General features: G+C 34.0%; 1 protein-coding gene across 7 annotated transcripts in view; it reads right to left on the bottom strand.

The window, feature by feature from the left end:
- Positions 1-705: 705 nt before the first annotated feature.
- Positions 706-13,665, bottom strand: part of LOC124540864 (calpain-A-like) — a 57,894-nt gene continuing 44,934 nt past the window's right edge. For 5 of the 7 annotated variants that reach the window (XM_047118648.1, XM_047118650.1, XM_047118649.1 and 2 more), the window contains 8 exons: positions 12,730-12,837; positions 12,312-12,354; positions 11,213-11,342; positions 7,065-7,265; positions 5,012-5,139; positions 3,543-3,664; positions 2,603-2,676; positions 706-1,283 (listed from right to left, as the gene is read on the bottom strand). In XM_047118648.1, the coding sequence (XP_046974604.1) occupies positions 1,201-1,283; positions 2,603-2,676; positions 3,543-3,664; positions 5,012-5,139; positions 7,065-7,265; positions 11,213-11,342; positions 12,312-12,354; positions 12,730-12,837 (889 nt within the window). In that variant the 3' untranslated portion in view covers positions 706-1,200. Of the gene's footprint in view, positions 1,284-1,866; positions 1,943-2,602; positions 2,677-3,542; positions 3,665-5,011; positions 5,140-7,064; positions 7,266-11,212; positions 11,343-12,311; positions 12,355-12,729; positions 12,838-13,665 lie in introns of all 7 variants that reach the window. The other 2 variants (XM_047118646.1, XM_047118647.1) reach the window with 2 other exon arrangements.

Below are 13,665 nucleotides of genomic sequence, written 5' to 3'. Positions count from 1 at the left end.
ATAAAAGTGAAGATAATTTGATATACTAGAAATACAAAATGACCTAAAATTGATCCTTGTGGAATTCCCATTTCAAGCACAGATCCAGAAGACATTATTACATTATTGAAAACAGGTTGGATTCCTTGGCATAATATAAAGCAATTAGATATAAGAGCCTTATCTGTTACACTTGAATTTATATAAAAGTGATTCGTGTTCTACACAGTATCTATACTTGGTGGTTGGGCTTTGTGCAAGCCCGTCTGGGTAGGTACCACCCACTCATCAGTTATTCTACCGCCAAATAACAGTACTCAGTATTGTTGTGTTCCGGTCTGAAGGGTGAGTGAGCCAGTGTAACTACAGGCACAAGGGACATAACATCTTAGTTCCCAAGGTTGGTGGCACATTGACGATGTAAGGAATAGTTAATAATTCTTACAGCGTTAATGTCTATGGGCGATGGTGACCACTTACCATCAGGTGGCCCATATTCTCGTCCGCCAACCTATACCATAAAAAAATCCGTTTCCGTATCCGTTTAAACATATTTTAGAAAACCTGGACGAGTTTTTTTTGTGATCAGTAATCAAAATACAGTTAAGAAAATATTTATTTTGTCTTCCATTTTTAAGTTTTAGAAAAGATCATTAACATACGAAATGTAGGATTTCTAATTTTTAATATACGTAAAGGGGTTAGAAAATGTAAAAACAGCTCGAGGAAATATAACATATTTATTCAGATCTCATATTGGGATAAACATTATAAATATAAGTAAAAAAAAATTGTCATATAAATAACTTGCAACAAAAATGCATGTCGAGTCAAACTGAGTGCTCATAACATAAATATATTCGATTCTGATAAACATTTATTATCTGTAAACTCTGTAAATACATATTCTTATAAGCTCCTCGCTTTATCGCACAGCAAACTATTTCATGACTAATTTCTGACTAAAATTGGAATGGAAAATCGGTGGATACAAAAATACTGTTATTCTTTATTTTTATTCACTTACATATATCTGTAATTAAGTTAATTTACGTCGAATTATGAAATGAAATAAAATGCCAAAAAAACATTACCCGTAATTGACTTTTAAAACAAACACCGAATGATACAATTATTTGTGACGATACAACATTAAAATGATTTGGCAAATTAAGTGCAAATTTAGACCTTAGATTAATATAATAAGGCATATATTCATATTTAGGAGTATACTGTGCGATTCAGCCATTCGTCGAGGGAGAAAGTGGCGTAGTCACCCCCTGAAGATCTCCCCTTAAAGGTTTCTGAAAAATATAACAAAAATTAATACCTCGCATATATCGGAAGTGCTTTTGAGGTTAGTAAGCATATTAGTGCAGGAGTGAGCTTTTTGTGGGGTATTTTCTTTCATTATAAGTTTTATATATAAAGAACTATAATATTAACTAACAATATATACCCACAAATAACTCGTTATAATTTGTGTTTATTATCTGCGGGCCGTTTTATAATAATAAAAGAAAAAAGAAACTAAAAACTACTATACGATATACGTCAAAATACTCTATAACAGCTGCAAATAATAATAGGTTACAAAAATAGGCTTGAAGGTATCACTGATAAGCGCCATCTAGCGTGTGAAATTGTAATTAAATTGAAAAAGTTATTATATGTTTATATTAACAGTCTGTGCTCCTTCAAGCCTTTGTGTGTGTGCTAGTTTGAGGCACGTGTGTGTTCAATATTATTTGTAATTAATGTAAACAAAGCTAATTAAACAAAAATATATATGTCATGGCCAATAAGGAGAGCTAGTTACTCAGATGAAAAGTTTGTTTACAACATACAAATAACACTGAATTTTTCCACATATATATATGCTAATACTTATGTCCGGGCGTCCGTCTGTTCGCTCACGGGTTCTGCAGTTCGCGCTCGAGATTCTCAAGCGGTTCGTTGTTTGCTGTTTTATTATAACACACATTTAAAACTAATTCATATAAACTATATCATACAGTATGCATGCTATTGGAATTACAAATAAAGTACTTTACTGTACTACTTTATATAATTGACTACTTTATGGGATACTTAAATTTTATTTCATATTCAATAAACTACTTATATTGTTTTGTTTCTTGCATTCAACTATCTTTCAAGCTTCTCTATTTAGCTACTAATTATTGGGTTGTTTGTCTTTTTTATTTGAACAAATAACAATTGCTAATTAGGATAACTATCTATAATTAACTTGTTTCTGTTGACATATGTATTGCTATTAACTACATAGTACATACATATACATAATGATAATAATATTTATTTATCTGAAATTCGGTTATATTATGATAACTAAGAATACTATTTGGAAATTTAGTACTTTTGAGTCGATTTTCTTTTATTTGTATTCTTTCGTTATCTATTTTAACAATAAAATGTCCCACAAGTGGGCTAAGAGTCTCCCTTTCGAGGAGAGTTTTCTTGACCAATTTGAATTTAACAATGTAAAACATAATATAGTCTCTTGATTTTGACTACTTAGAAAGGATAGTTTTCTACGCTACAACATAATATAATGCTACTAAATTAAAAAGCTAACATTAAATGGAGGAAAGTCACTCACCGATCATGGTTTTGAGTCGCACAGCGCACATTATGAAGTCATCGAACTGTATGTAACCGTCGCTTGAACTGTATCTGTATATACACAAGTATATTAAAACAGTTACTACTGAGGTTTAGTACTGGATCACTATTATCTATGTATACCAGGGTGGGAGTCATGCAAATGATTTTATGTAATGGTCTTTGTTAGAGACATTATATGATACTGGGAAGATAGGGCCGATATGACCCAGTGGTTAGAACGCGTGCATCTTAACCGATGATTGCGGGTTCAAACCCAGGCAAGCACCACTCAATATTTATGTGTTGTTCATTTGTATTTATAATTTATCTCGAGCTCGGCGGTGAACGAAATATTAATAAAGAAACTTGCATGTGTAATTTCACAGTCACATTTGTATTCCACCAACATGTATTGGAACAGCGTGGTGGAATATGTTCCAAACCTTCTTAAAGGGAGGGGAGGCTTTGACCAGCAGTGGGAAATTTACATACTATTGTTTTTGTCGAGACTGTGAAAGCGATACCAACCAAGGAAGCTCAGATATGTCTAGTTGAATGACAGGTTATAAAGCATCAGTTGATTCGATTTGATTGAGTGGCGCTGTGTGTTGTAAGAGTCGAGATGGCCCAGTGGTTAGAACGCGTGCATCTTAACCGATGATTGCGGGTTCAAACCCAGGTAAGCACCACTATGTATGTGCTTAATTTGTCTTTATAATTAATCTCGTGCTCAGCGGTGAAGGTAAACATAGTGAACACCTGCATGTGACAAATTTCATAGAAATTCTGCCACATGTGTATTCCAACCCGCATTGGAACAGCGTGGTGGCATATGTTCCAAGCCTTCTCCTCAAAGGGAGATGAGGCCTTTAGCCCAGCAGTGGGAATTTACAGGCTGTTGTTGTTGTTGTTTGTTCCTGTGTGGTGTACTGTACCTGTGAGCGAGCACGTTGAGCGTGTGCGCGTTGACCGTGTACCCGGCCGAGTGCAGTGCGTCACGCAAGTGCTGCTGCGGGACGGCGCCGCGCCCCTCCGTGTCGTACAAGCGGAACACCGCCTGGAACGGACACCGAACGGTAATTTACACGATCCAATATGGTAAGGAACACCGAACATTAATTTACACTATATAATGTGGAGAGGATAGCAACGCATTCAATGATAGCTCTGATGATGGCCATTCTAAGACCAAACCCAAAATAAACTATTAAATTGGCATAACGTGAACTTATTCATGCGACCAATTAATTTACAACATCCTATAACATTATGAGAGACATAATGTTGTCTTAAATTTTCGCGATTATTAATCATTTAAATAAAACTAGTTATTACGGATTTTAATTGCGTATATTAATTATTTTGGACTAGACTGACCCCATCTACCCGTGACCACGAACGCTGTAAAGTGCTCGAAACGTCGGGATATCCAAAATAATTAATATACGCGATTAAAATCCGTAATAACTAGTTTTATTTAAATTATGAGAGACTTTGTTACAAAACTACTGTCAGATTAATATATTACGTTGAAAATTGGTCAAAAACTGTCGTTGCGAATAATTTATTCACTGATTCTTAACCTAAAATAAGACCGGATAAAATTGAAGAGGACTGTGTGGAGAGTTAGTGAGCGTCCGCTCACTAATCACGCGTCTTGTGCTGTATTAGTTTCCTTAGATAAATACTAACATTATAGCTAATTATGATTTGGTAGCATTTGATTTATTTACTTTCAATATTTTTCATTACTTTGTTTATTAGATAATTTTATCAGCCTTATATTAACGATTATTATTGGCTGTTTTTTATGCTGTAGGTTGCAGGCGAGCATATGGGCCATCTGATGGTAAGTGGTCACCATCACCCATAGACAATGACGCTGTAAGAAATATTAACCAATCCTTACATCGTCAATGTGCCACCAACCTTGGGAACTAAGATGTTATGTCCCTTGTTTCTTTCATCTGTACTAGCCATAGCGTTGACATAACAAAAATAAAAATGAAAAAAATCTAAAACAAAATTTAAAAAATTTGATAAAAATAGTATATATAAATAATATACGTAGTATATGTATTTTGTGCATTGTATTTTTATGTATGTTTATTTATTTTATTTTTATTTATGTATGTATTTATATTTTCATATTTTTCTATATATTTTCTATACTAGTCTGCACTATCTTGCCCGCTACATCACTCCGTCACTCACCTCCATAGGTTGACTGGAAGAAATCTCTTTTAGAGATAAGTCCACCTTTGCCTGTACTTATTTAACTGTACAATCATTGTATACACATATTATAGTGCAATAAAGAATATAACATAAAAAAATAGCAAGAATAATATAGTCAAAAGTCATCATAATGCAAAAGAAAGTATTTTTTTAGTGATGTTCTTACCCGCCACTGCCTCAGGTCAATCCAAAGAGATTTAAACTCCTCGAAGCCGAGACCGCCAGAGTTATCCTTGTCCAACATCGCGATCATGCTCCTGCAGACATCCTTGGAGAAACCTTCACCTTGCAGCTCTGCAATATTCAATACACACTCATACAAACTATCTTCAGAATAGAGATACAATTTCGAAACGAAATTAAATAAGATGTTTTCTTTCGTTACTTTTTCGTATTTGGGTTAAATAATTTTATATTACACATTAAAAAATCATTAAAAGATCATATGTTTTTCGATTAAAGTATCAACAAATATATATTTAATAATCTTCATTGAAAGCAATGATAGTACAATTTCAAGGTCAAATATATTTAATATAAGTTTTTAACCTTACTGTTAATAATGGAACACTTCCATCATACAGTCTCAGTTTTGGTCGTATTTATAATATGAGATACGTTTGTACGTCTTCTTATTATTGTTTTAATTTCGGATATTCAATCCAATGTGGTCTACAAGGCCAAACTTTGGCCATGCAATAATTCTATACAATTTTTGTCTTTTAACTCTATAAATATTTTGTTTAGTTTTAGAAAACTGTCTTATTTAACTTACGTCTCTATAAAATTAACAATTTTATGGAAATGGAGGTGACTTAGAATAGTGACTGCGAAATTAATTTAAAAACTTTAAAATGCCCATTTTTGAGTGCCAATCGATCATGCGGACAGAAGCTCGTGAGAATATAAATATTATCAACGTGATTTGATAATACTTACATCACAGTGTTAGTAGCGAAAGCTTAAACATAAATGTTTGGTAACCAACATTGGGGACAAGTACCAATCTTGGTTCCAAACAATACACATACAAAAAAATGCTTTGTATACCAAAATATGGATACGTGAAAGCATTATTTTATTACATTAAAGAAATATTACGGCGCTGAAAAAAAAATACAAAGAAAAATAAAACTTTATTTCAAACAAAAATAGACATTTTAATACCGCCTCCATTTCAATAAAAAAAAATATCTTTTTATGGTACGCGCATGCAACGTCGTCTGGTACCCTGTAACATTTAAATAACATTAAAACATAACATGAAATCACAAATATTGGTCACAATTTATTATGACAAAGTTACAACTTTAACCAAAACACTTTTTAGTATATAAATATTTTTATTAAGTTAACCAACTTTATAAATGAAGTGTTTCTCATTTTGTGTATATATAAATTTCTTATGGTCCGTTTTCTATGGACTGATTTTCATAATTATTTTAACATTTGGCTCAGTATGGGTCTAAGTTGGTCCCATTTCAATTTCAATAAGTTTCTATTTCAGCAAATACTTGAGCCAAAGTTGGATTTTCCAACCTTCCAAATGGTATAACATCCAGCAATTTGTGCAAAACTTGCATTGGTACACTATTACATGCCCCCACCCAACAAGTGCTATAAATGTGAAAGTTTACGTCAAGACAAGTCACTGTGACAATGTCAACAAAACTACACCACTTTTCATAAGGATATATGAAAACCTTCCTAATACATATTTGGGGTAAACACAAGGGCACTGGTTACTTTTAAGTCAAGACAAGTCACTGTGACAATGTCAACAAAACTACAGCACTTTTTATAAATCAAAAATCAAAATCAAAATAAACTTTATTCAAGTAGGCTTTTATAAGCACTTTTGAATCGTCATTTTACAATTAAGTGAAGCTACCACCGGTTCGGAAAGTAGATTCTACCGAGAAGAACCGGCAAGAAACTCAGTAGTTACTCTTTTTTAACATTTAAAAAATACAACGTCATGTTAATTAAATACAATTATTTCAATTAATGTATCCTGCTTGGAAGTCAACAGGTATTAACTCCACGCTTTTTTATCATCTACAAAATCTTGTATCGAATAATATGCTTTTTCTACCAATGTATTTTTTACAAACGATTTGAATTTACTAAACGGCAAAGTTAAAAATTTCTGCGGAATATTATTTTATTATAAGGATAGATAACCTTCCTAATACATATTCGGGGTAAAGGCAGGTTACCTTGCGGCTGCGGCTGCGTGAGATGGACCTGTTCCTGCTGCTGTGCCACTTGCTGGAGGTCGACGCCGATCTCCTTGCAGATGGGCGTGCACAGCGCGCAGAGCAGCTGCTCGAGGCAGCTCTGCTCCTGCGGCGGGGGGCCCGACGCCCCCGCGCGAGGCCCCCCGCCGTCGTACGCCGCCCCGTGGCGCATTGCCAGCTCTGTATCCACTCACATACTATTAGCGACGGACTTGGACGAGTAGCTTCTTTATGTTATAGGTTGGCGGACGAGCATATGGGCCACCTGATGGTAAGTGGTCACCATCGCCCATAGACAATGACGCTGTAAGAAATATGAACTATTCCTTACATCGTCAATGTGCCACCAACCTTGGGAACTAAGATGTTATGTCCCTTGTGCCTGTAGTTACAATCTCACTCACCCTTCAGACCGGAACACAACAATACTGAGTACTGTTATTTGGCGGTAGAATATCTGATGAGTGGGTGGTATCTACTCAGACGGGCTTGCACAAAGCCCTACCACCAAATAACTTATTCTTATGTTCTTATCTCGGGAGAAGTTGAATTATAGGGACACTTGATGGAATCCATAATCACATTATTTTTTAGTTTTAAAAACATCCTAAGGTGTTCCATTATCAATATACCTTCGGAAGGAAGGACTTTTCTCTCTCGAATTTGGTTAGCAAGAACGGCATTAAGCTACTAACTATAATTATATAGCAGGAATAAATTGATCGTATAGCAAATTATATACAATATCAATACATATCAGATATTATAACTTTACTTATAATACTATAACAGAATAAAAACAATTGCTTAAGACTATAAAGGCGCTGCCACACTGCAATTTTATTAAAAGTTTCAAAAATGTACTGAACATTCACTAAAATGTTATAGATTATGTAACATCGTTTCCATACAGTGTGTTAGCACAATTAATCTTAAATGATAGTCGTTTTACTACAAATACACTAATATAATCTAACTAATTAATAATAATCATACTTATATTATCACAAAAAGCATATTAATAGAAAACAATAATTCCAACTCCTAACAAAACAGGTTATCATTCTGTTATCTGTACTATACATGTTTAATTTTGGAATACCCAAAAAAAAAGATAAGGACGTAAAAAGTATTGTTAGACTTTTCCTTTAAACTTTGAATCGACCAAAACGAAAATTAAATTATTTTAAATTAAAAAGGGACAACCGCATATACCCAAGTTTTATTTGCCGCGCGATCAACAATGTCGTAAAATTTGTACTTCATTTTTTTCTACTGAATTGTATATAGTTCCTAGTAGTAAACCTCCAGTAGGTTAGGTAGGTTCCTTGACAAGTGGAGAAGTTAAGTACTTCGAAGTACTTGAAAAGGAATCGAACTCTTTAGTAAGGGCTCATTGGGGTTATTGTCTTAAGGGTTCCTCTTTTTTAAGAAGTTCTTGCATAGAATTCTGACAAGAATAGCGGAGGCGTTATGACGTACATAGGCTTCGTAAAATGTTATTTGTTCATAATAGCCAGATTTGACGAAGAGGTTCGAAGGTTGGGCCTTAAAAAGAAAGAAGAGAGGTCATAACCCAGGGTCATGAAGCGTGTGGTGGGGACCTTGAATGTCCTGTTTTGGACTATCCCGAGAAGCTGCAATGGCATCCTATTGCCGTACGCACTGGCGTAGAATGCGTAGGATATTTTAAAGGACGCCCCCCCCCCCCTTTTGAGAAGTCGAGAAGCAGTGCACACAGATAGTGAGACAACGTGAATGAGTTATATCGACAGCCTCTTCTCTTCGACCTGTGCCGAAGACCGCATTTACTTTTGCTAGATAGGAATCTCACATAAGCCGGTCTGGCCTCTATGGGTCTTGTCAAAAATATTTTTGCTCATGTATGTCGGCAAAGTATTTTGTTGCTTTAATCCCTCACTGAATGGGGCGATAGAAGGAGATAATGTTTAGACACATGATTTACAGTATAATAACACAATGAAGATTATAGCGACCACTTCTTAATTACCTTAAATTCTTAATTTGGATAAGATCGAAAATAGATCAATCAACCAGTCTGTCTGGGTATGTCATCCTTGTAAAAGAGGACCACAAAAGAAACAAGAAAGGAACCATGAGGACTACGGCAAGTATAAAAAAGAGAGCAAAATATGTTAATTTGGGACAGGCAAATTATATAGGCCATAGACATTGGCGCTTTAAAAAATATTAGACATTTCTTACATCGTCAACACACAACCAGTCATGGGAACTAAGAACCATAGATAGACAGCCTGTCTTAATACCTACTAAGACTTTCACAAAGCCTTATTAGGTTACTACTAAAAAACTTATTCATATAAAAAAAACAACCGAATCGGAAAAAAAAACACATCAGATCCGAAAATAAACGGCAAAATCATTCCTAAACACGACTAATAGACAAGTTAAATAAAACCAATTCAGTTAATAATTACAATATAACTTAGATTATTTATATATTTAGATAGTCTGTCATATCATGACTGACGCTAGATTCACGCATACTAATGTACAGTCCGGGTAAGAAAAGGTTCGTCACCTTAAGATCTATTTTCGTGTGCTCAGTATGAACGATAATCTGCTTTATCGATCGAGAATATATGACACTGACAGACATTTTTTGACAATTCAGTAGAAGATAGATATCTAATTTAAATATGGAATTTTTATTACGCCATTAAAAAGATTGACTACCAGACGTAGTCTAAAGAATTTGCACTATTTTGAACCAAGTTATCATACTATGTAAGTTTAATTTGATTTTGATTTAATTCAGCTGTCAGTTTAGTGCTTTAGTTTCAAAAGGTTTAAGACTTGATAGAGGAATGAATTTGAAAACTGACGAAGGTTTTCTTACTCTGACTGTACATTGCATAATCGTTACACACACCAAGATTATATAGTTGATTAATTTGTTTTCTTTTGTAGTGCGACACTTTATCTAAATATATTAATAATCTGAATATAATGGATATTATTTGTGACATATTGAGCGAAGCGGTTATTTAATATTTTTGACTGTAAATATATAATCCGATACATTTCACTTGCAATGCGATAAAGTCTAATTCAAAACTATATATGTATGAAATAAATAAGAACAGAAATAGCAAATTAAAATAACATTAAATTTACAATTTTGACTAAATCATATATAGATATTTCTACTAGAATAATTAAAAATAAAATACAAAAAAAAAACTATACAGATAATAAACTATAATTTAGCTGAAATAAAGAATGAATACAGATAAAAAATCTACGTTATTCTAAGTATATGTTATATTTACTTACATATTATTATCTTCGGACGGTTGCGAACCAAATAATTAAAAAAAAGCGGCATTAACAGTGGCACAGAAGCGTTATCACATTGAAAGCTCAAAATGGGCATTTTTGTAAATTAAAAAAAAAAAACGACTCCAGTCAGGGGAAAAAAAAATTCCTTGACTGAATTGATAAATTAGCAATATATTTGATGTTATATTAAAAAGTTATTAATTAACACATTGTATTAAGTCACCTTAAAAATATTTAAAAACATTGAAAATAATCACAATATTCATTTTATATGTAATATTGGCAGAATGTTTAAGATGTAACCCTCGTAAAGACCATAATAATTAAAAAAAAAGAATTATAACATCTATTCCTAAAATTCAAATATAGATTAAAAAGCTTATCAAATTTATCATTTGTCAATAATGTAAATTTTAATCTTATTCATACAAAATGTAAATAAGAAAATACTTTAAATATAGTGTAGGGAACTGTCGAGCAAATGAGTTACCTAATGGTAAGTGGTCACCACCAAAAACATTCACTATGGATTAACACATAATTTCCTTTTTTTATAGTATAGATAGATAGACGCTAGTAATTGGCAATTAACATAAATATTGGCGTTATAAAGTATACAGATACGGACGCTGTAAGATATATTAACCATTCCTTACATCGACTTGCGCCTTTTCCACTGACTCACTCACCATACAACAAAATTAGTTATAGGTGTTTTTCAAGGTCATTTTGAAAATTATTTACATTTTGTAACACGCTCTATATATGAATGTCTGCAATATTATATGTATGCCAGTACTCACCCTCTCTCATGGCATAGTCGAGGATCTCCTTTAGCTCCTGCCAGTCAACCTCCCCGTCAGCGCCGGCCAAGCGGTTGAAGAAGTCGCGAATCGGATCCGTCGGTTCGGGATTCGGTGTTATTTCTTTCACCTGAGTTACAGAACAATCATTTATAAGAACCTTTAGTTAATTTTACTTGGTGGCAGGCGGTGGTGGCGTCTGGGTAGGTACCAACCACTCACCAGTTATTCTACCGCCAAATAACAGTACTCAGTATTGTTGTGTTCCGGTTTGAAGGGTGAGTGAGCCAGTGTAACTACAGGCACAAGGGACATAACATCTTAGTTCCTAAGGTTGGTGGCGCATTGACGATGTAAGGAATAGTTAATATTTCTTCCAGCGTCATTGTCTTGGGCGATGGGGACCACTTACCATCAGTTGGCCCATATGCTCGTCCACCAACCTATTCCATAAAAAAAAATACTATATGAGGTTTGATTTGCGTAGTGAGGGAAGGATTTGTTTGGATTGAACTGCTCTCGTAACTAGAAATGTCTTATACTGACTTTACATTTAACACAGCTCCTATGGTCATCCATATTAATAAAATAATTTGTTCAAACTATCACATACAGAGCTGAGATGGCCCAGTGGTTAGAATGCGTGCAACTTAACCGATGATTGCGAGTTCAAAACCAGGCAAGCACCACACATATATAGGTGCTTAATTTGTGATTATAATTCATCACGTGTTTGGCGGTGAAAGAAAATATCGTGAGGAAACCTGCATGTGACTAATTTCATCGAAATTCTGCCACATGTGCGTTCCACCAACCCGCATTGAAACAGCGTGGTGGAATATGTTTCAAACCCTCTCCTTAATGGAAGAGGAGAAGTGGGAAATTTACAGGCTGTTACTTTACTTTTTACATACAGCACAATATGGAACATGAGTTTTTTTAAATTTATTTCAAATATGTCGGTGGACTGGGAAATAGGCCAACCAATTTAATTATTTAATCTCATTTTAGAATTTTTATATCATTATTAAATTATATGATATGTTAACTAATGTTTTATACATTGTTATTAATATATTACGTTATTATTTCAACTTACCCTGTCATCAACGTCGCCCATACCGACTTCTTCGTCGTTTTCACTGAAAAAATAACATCATATTCATATAAAAATATATTCTAATGATATTCGAATGAAGAATACATAGACTACTAGACACAATTGGGCTTGTATATGTAAAAAAGTACAAATTAAATTTAAAAAAAAAGAACTCCAGGCATTTTGCGCTCCTCGTTTAAATTTCGAACATAAAACGCTAGTAACTGTTATTAGTTTCATATTAATTTTGATCTTTCGCAAAGGAACGTCACTATGCTGTCGAAGCCTTTGCCTGATCAAAGACGGCTAAATAAAAAAATTATGTGATATTCTATATTTAAAAATATTTAATGATTTACTAGTGTGTAAGTTTGAACTACATATTGTATTAATAAAATGAATATTTTTTTATACATACGCCATATTATTGCTCTTCTCTGAGAACACACGTAGGAGGAATTCTCCTTCTTCACTAGGCTCGAAGGTCGAAGGCACGATCACGTACGAACCCGGCTCCAACTTGAAACTGCAATATTTAATGGAAATATTATAACTATAATTGTATCACAACTCCTACACTACATTTACATTTGATTATAAAAGTAATGAAATAAACAAATCAAACTAATTTATTTATACATATTCTAATTAAAAAACAATCACTTCAGAAATAAGTATAGATGACACAAATTAGATGTAGCATCGGAAAATGCAATGAAATGAAAATAAAACCGATTACTGACGATTTACACAACCAATAGAAATAGCTTCCTATCGCGCCATTCGACGCTATTCGTCGCTGTAGATTCTCGCGTCAGAGAAAGCAAGTGCATGTAAATCGACGTGTCAAATTGACGAATATATTAGGCCATATGCTATTACAAGTTATTACGTATAACTAAACTCAAGTATTTATATTCAAATAGCGAATCGCCCCGGCTTCTAGAAAGTTACTATATTGTCCATGTCCACTATATACAAGACCCTTCCCTTCAAATCACTTTATCTATTAAAAAAACCGCATCAAAATCCGTTGTGTAATTTTAAAGATCCTACGCAAACTTTTTCCTTTTTTTATGTTATATAGGTTGGCGGACGAGCATATGGGCCACCTGATGGTAAGTGGTCACCATCGCCCATAGACAATGACGCTGTAAGAAATATTAACTATTCCTTACATCACCAATGTGCCCCCAACCTTGGGAACTAAGATGTCCCTTGTGCCTGTAGTTATACTGAGTACTGTTATTTGGCGGTAGAATAACTGATGAGTGGGAGGTACCTACCCAGACGGGCTTGCACAAAGCCCTACCACCGAGCAAAGGGAGAGGAGGCCTTAGTGGGAATATTTACA

Source organism: Vanessa cardui, chromosome 26 (genome assembly GCF_905220365.1).
Source record: "Vanessa cardui chromosome 26, ilVanCard2.1, whole genome shotgun sequence".
NCBI lineage: Eukaryota > Metazoa > Arthropoda > Insecta > Lepidoptera > Nymphalidae > Vanessa > Vanessa cardui.
This window is presented reverse-complemented; position numbering and strand designations above follow the sequence as displayed.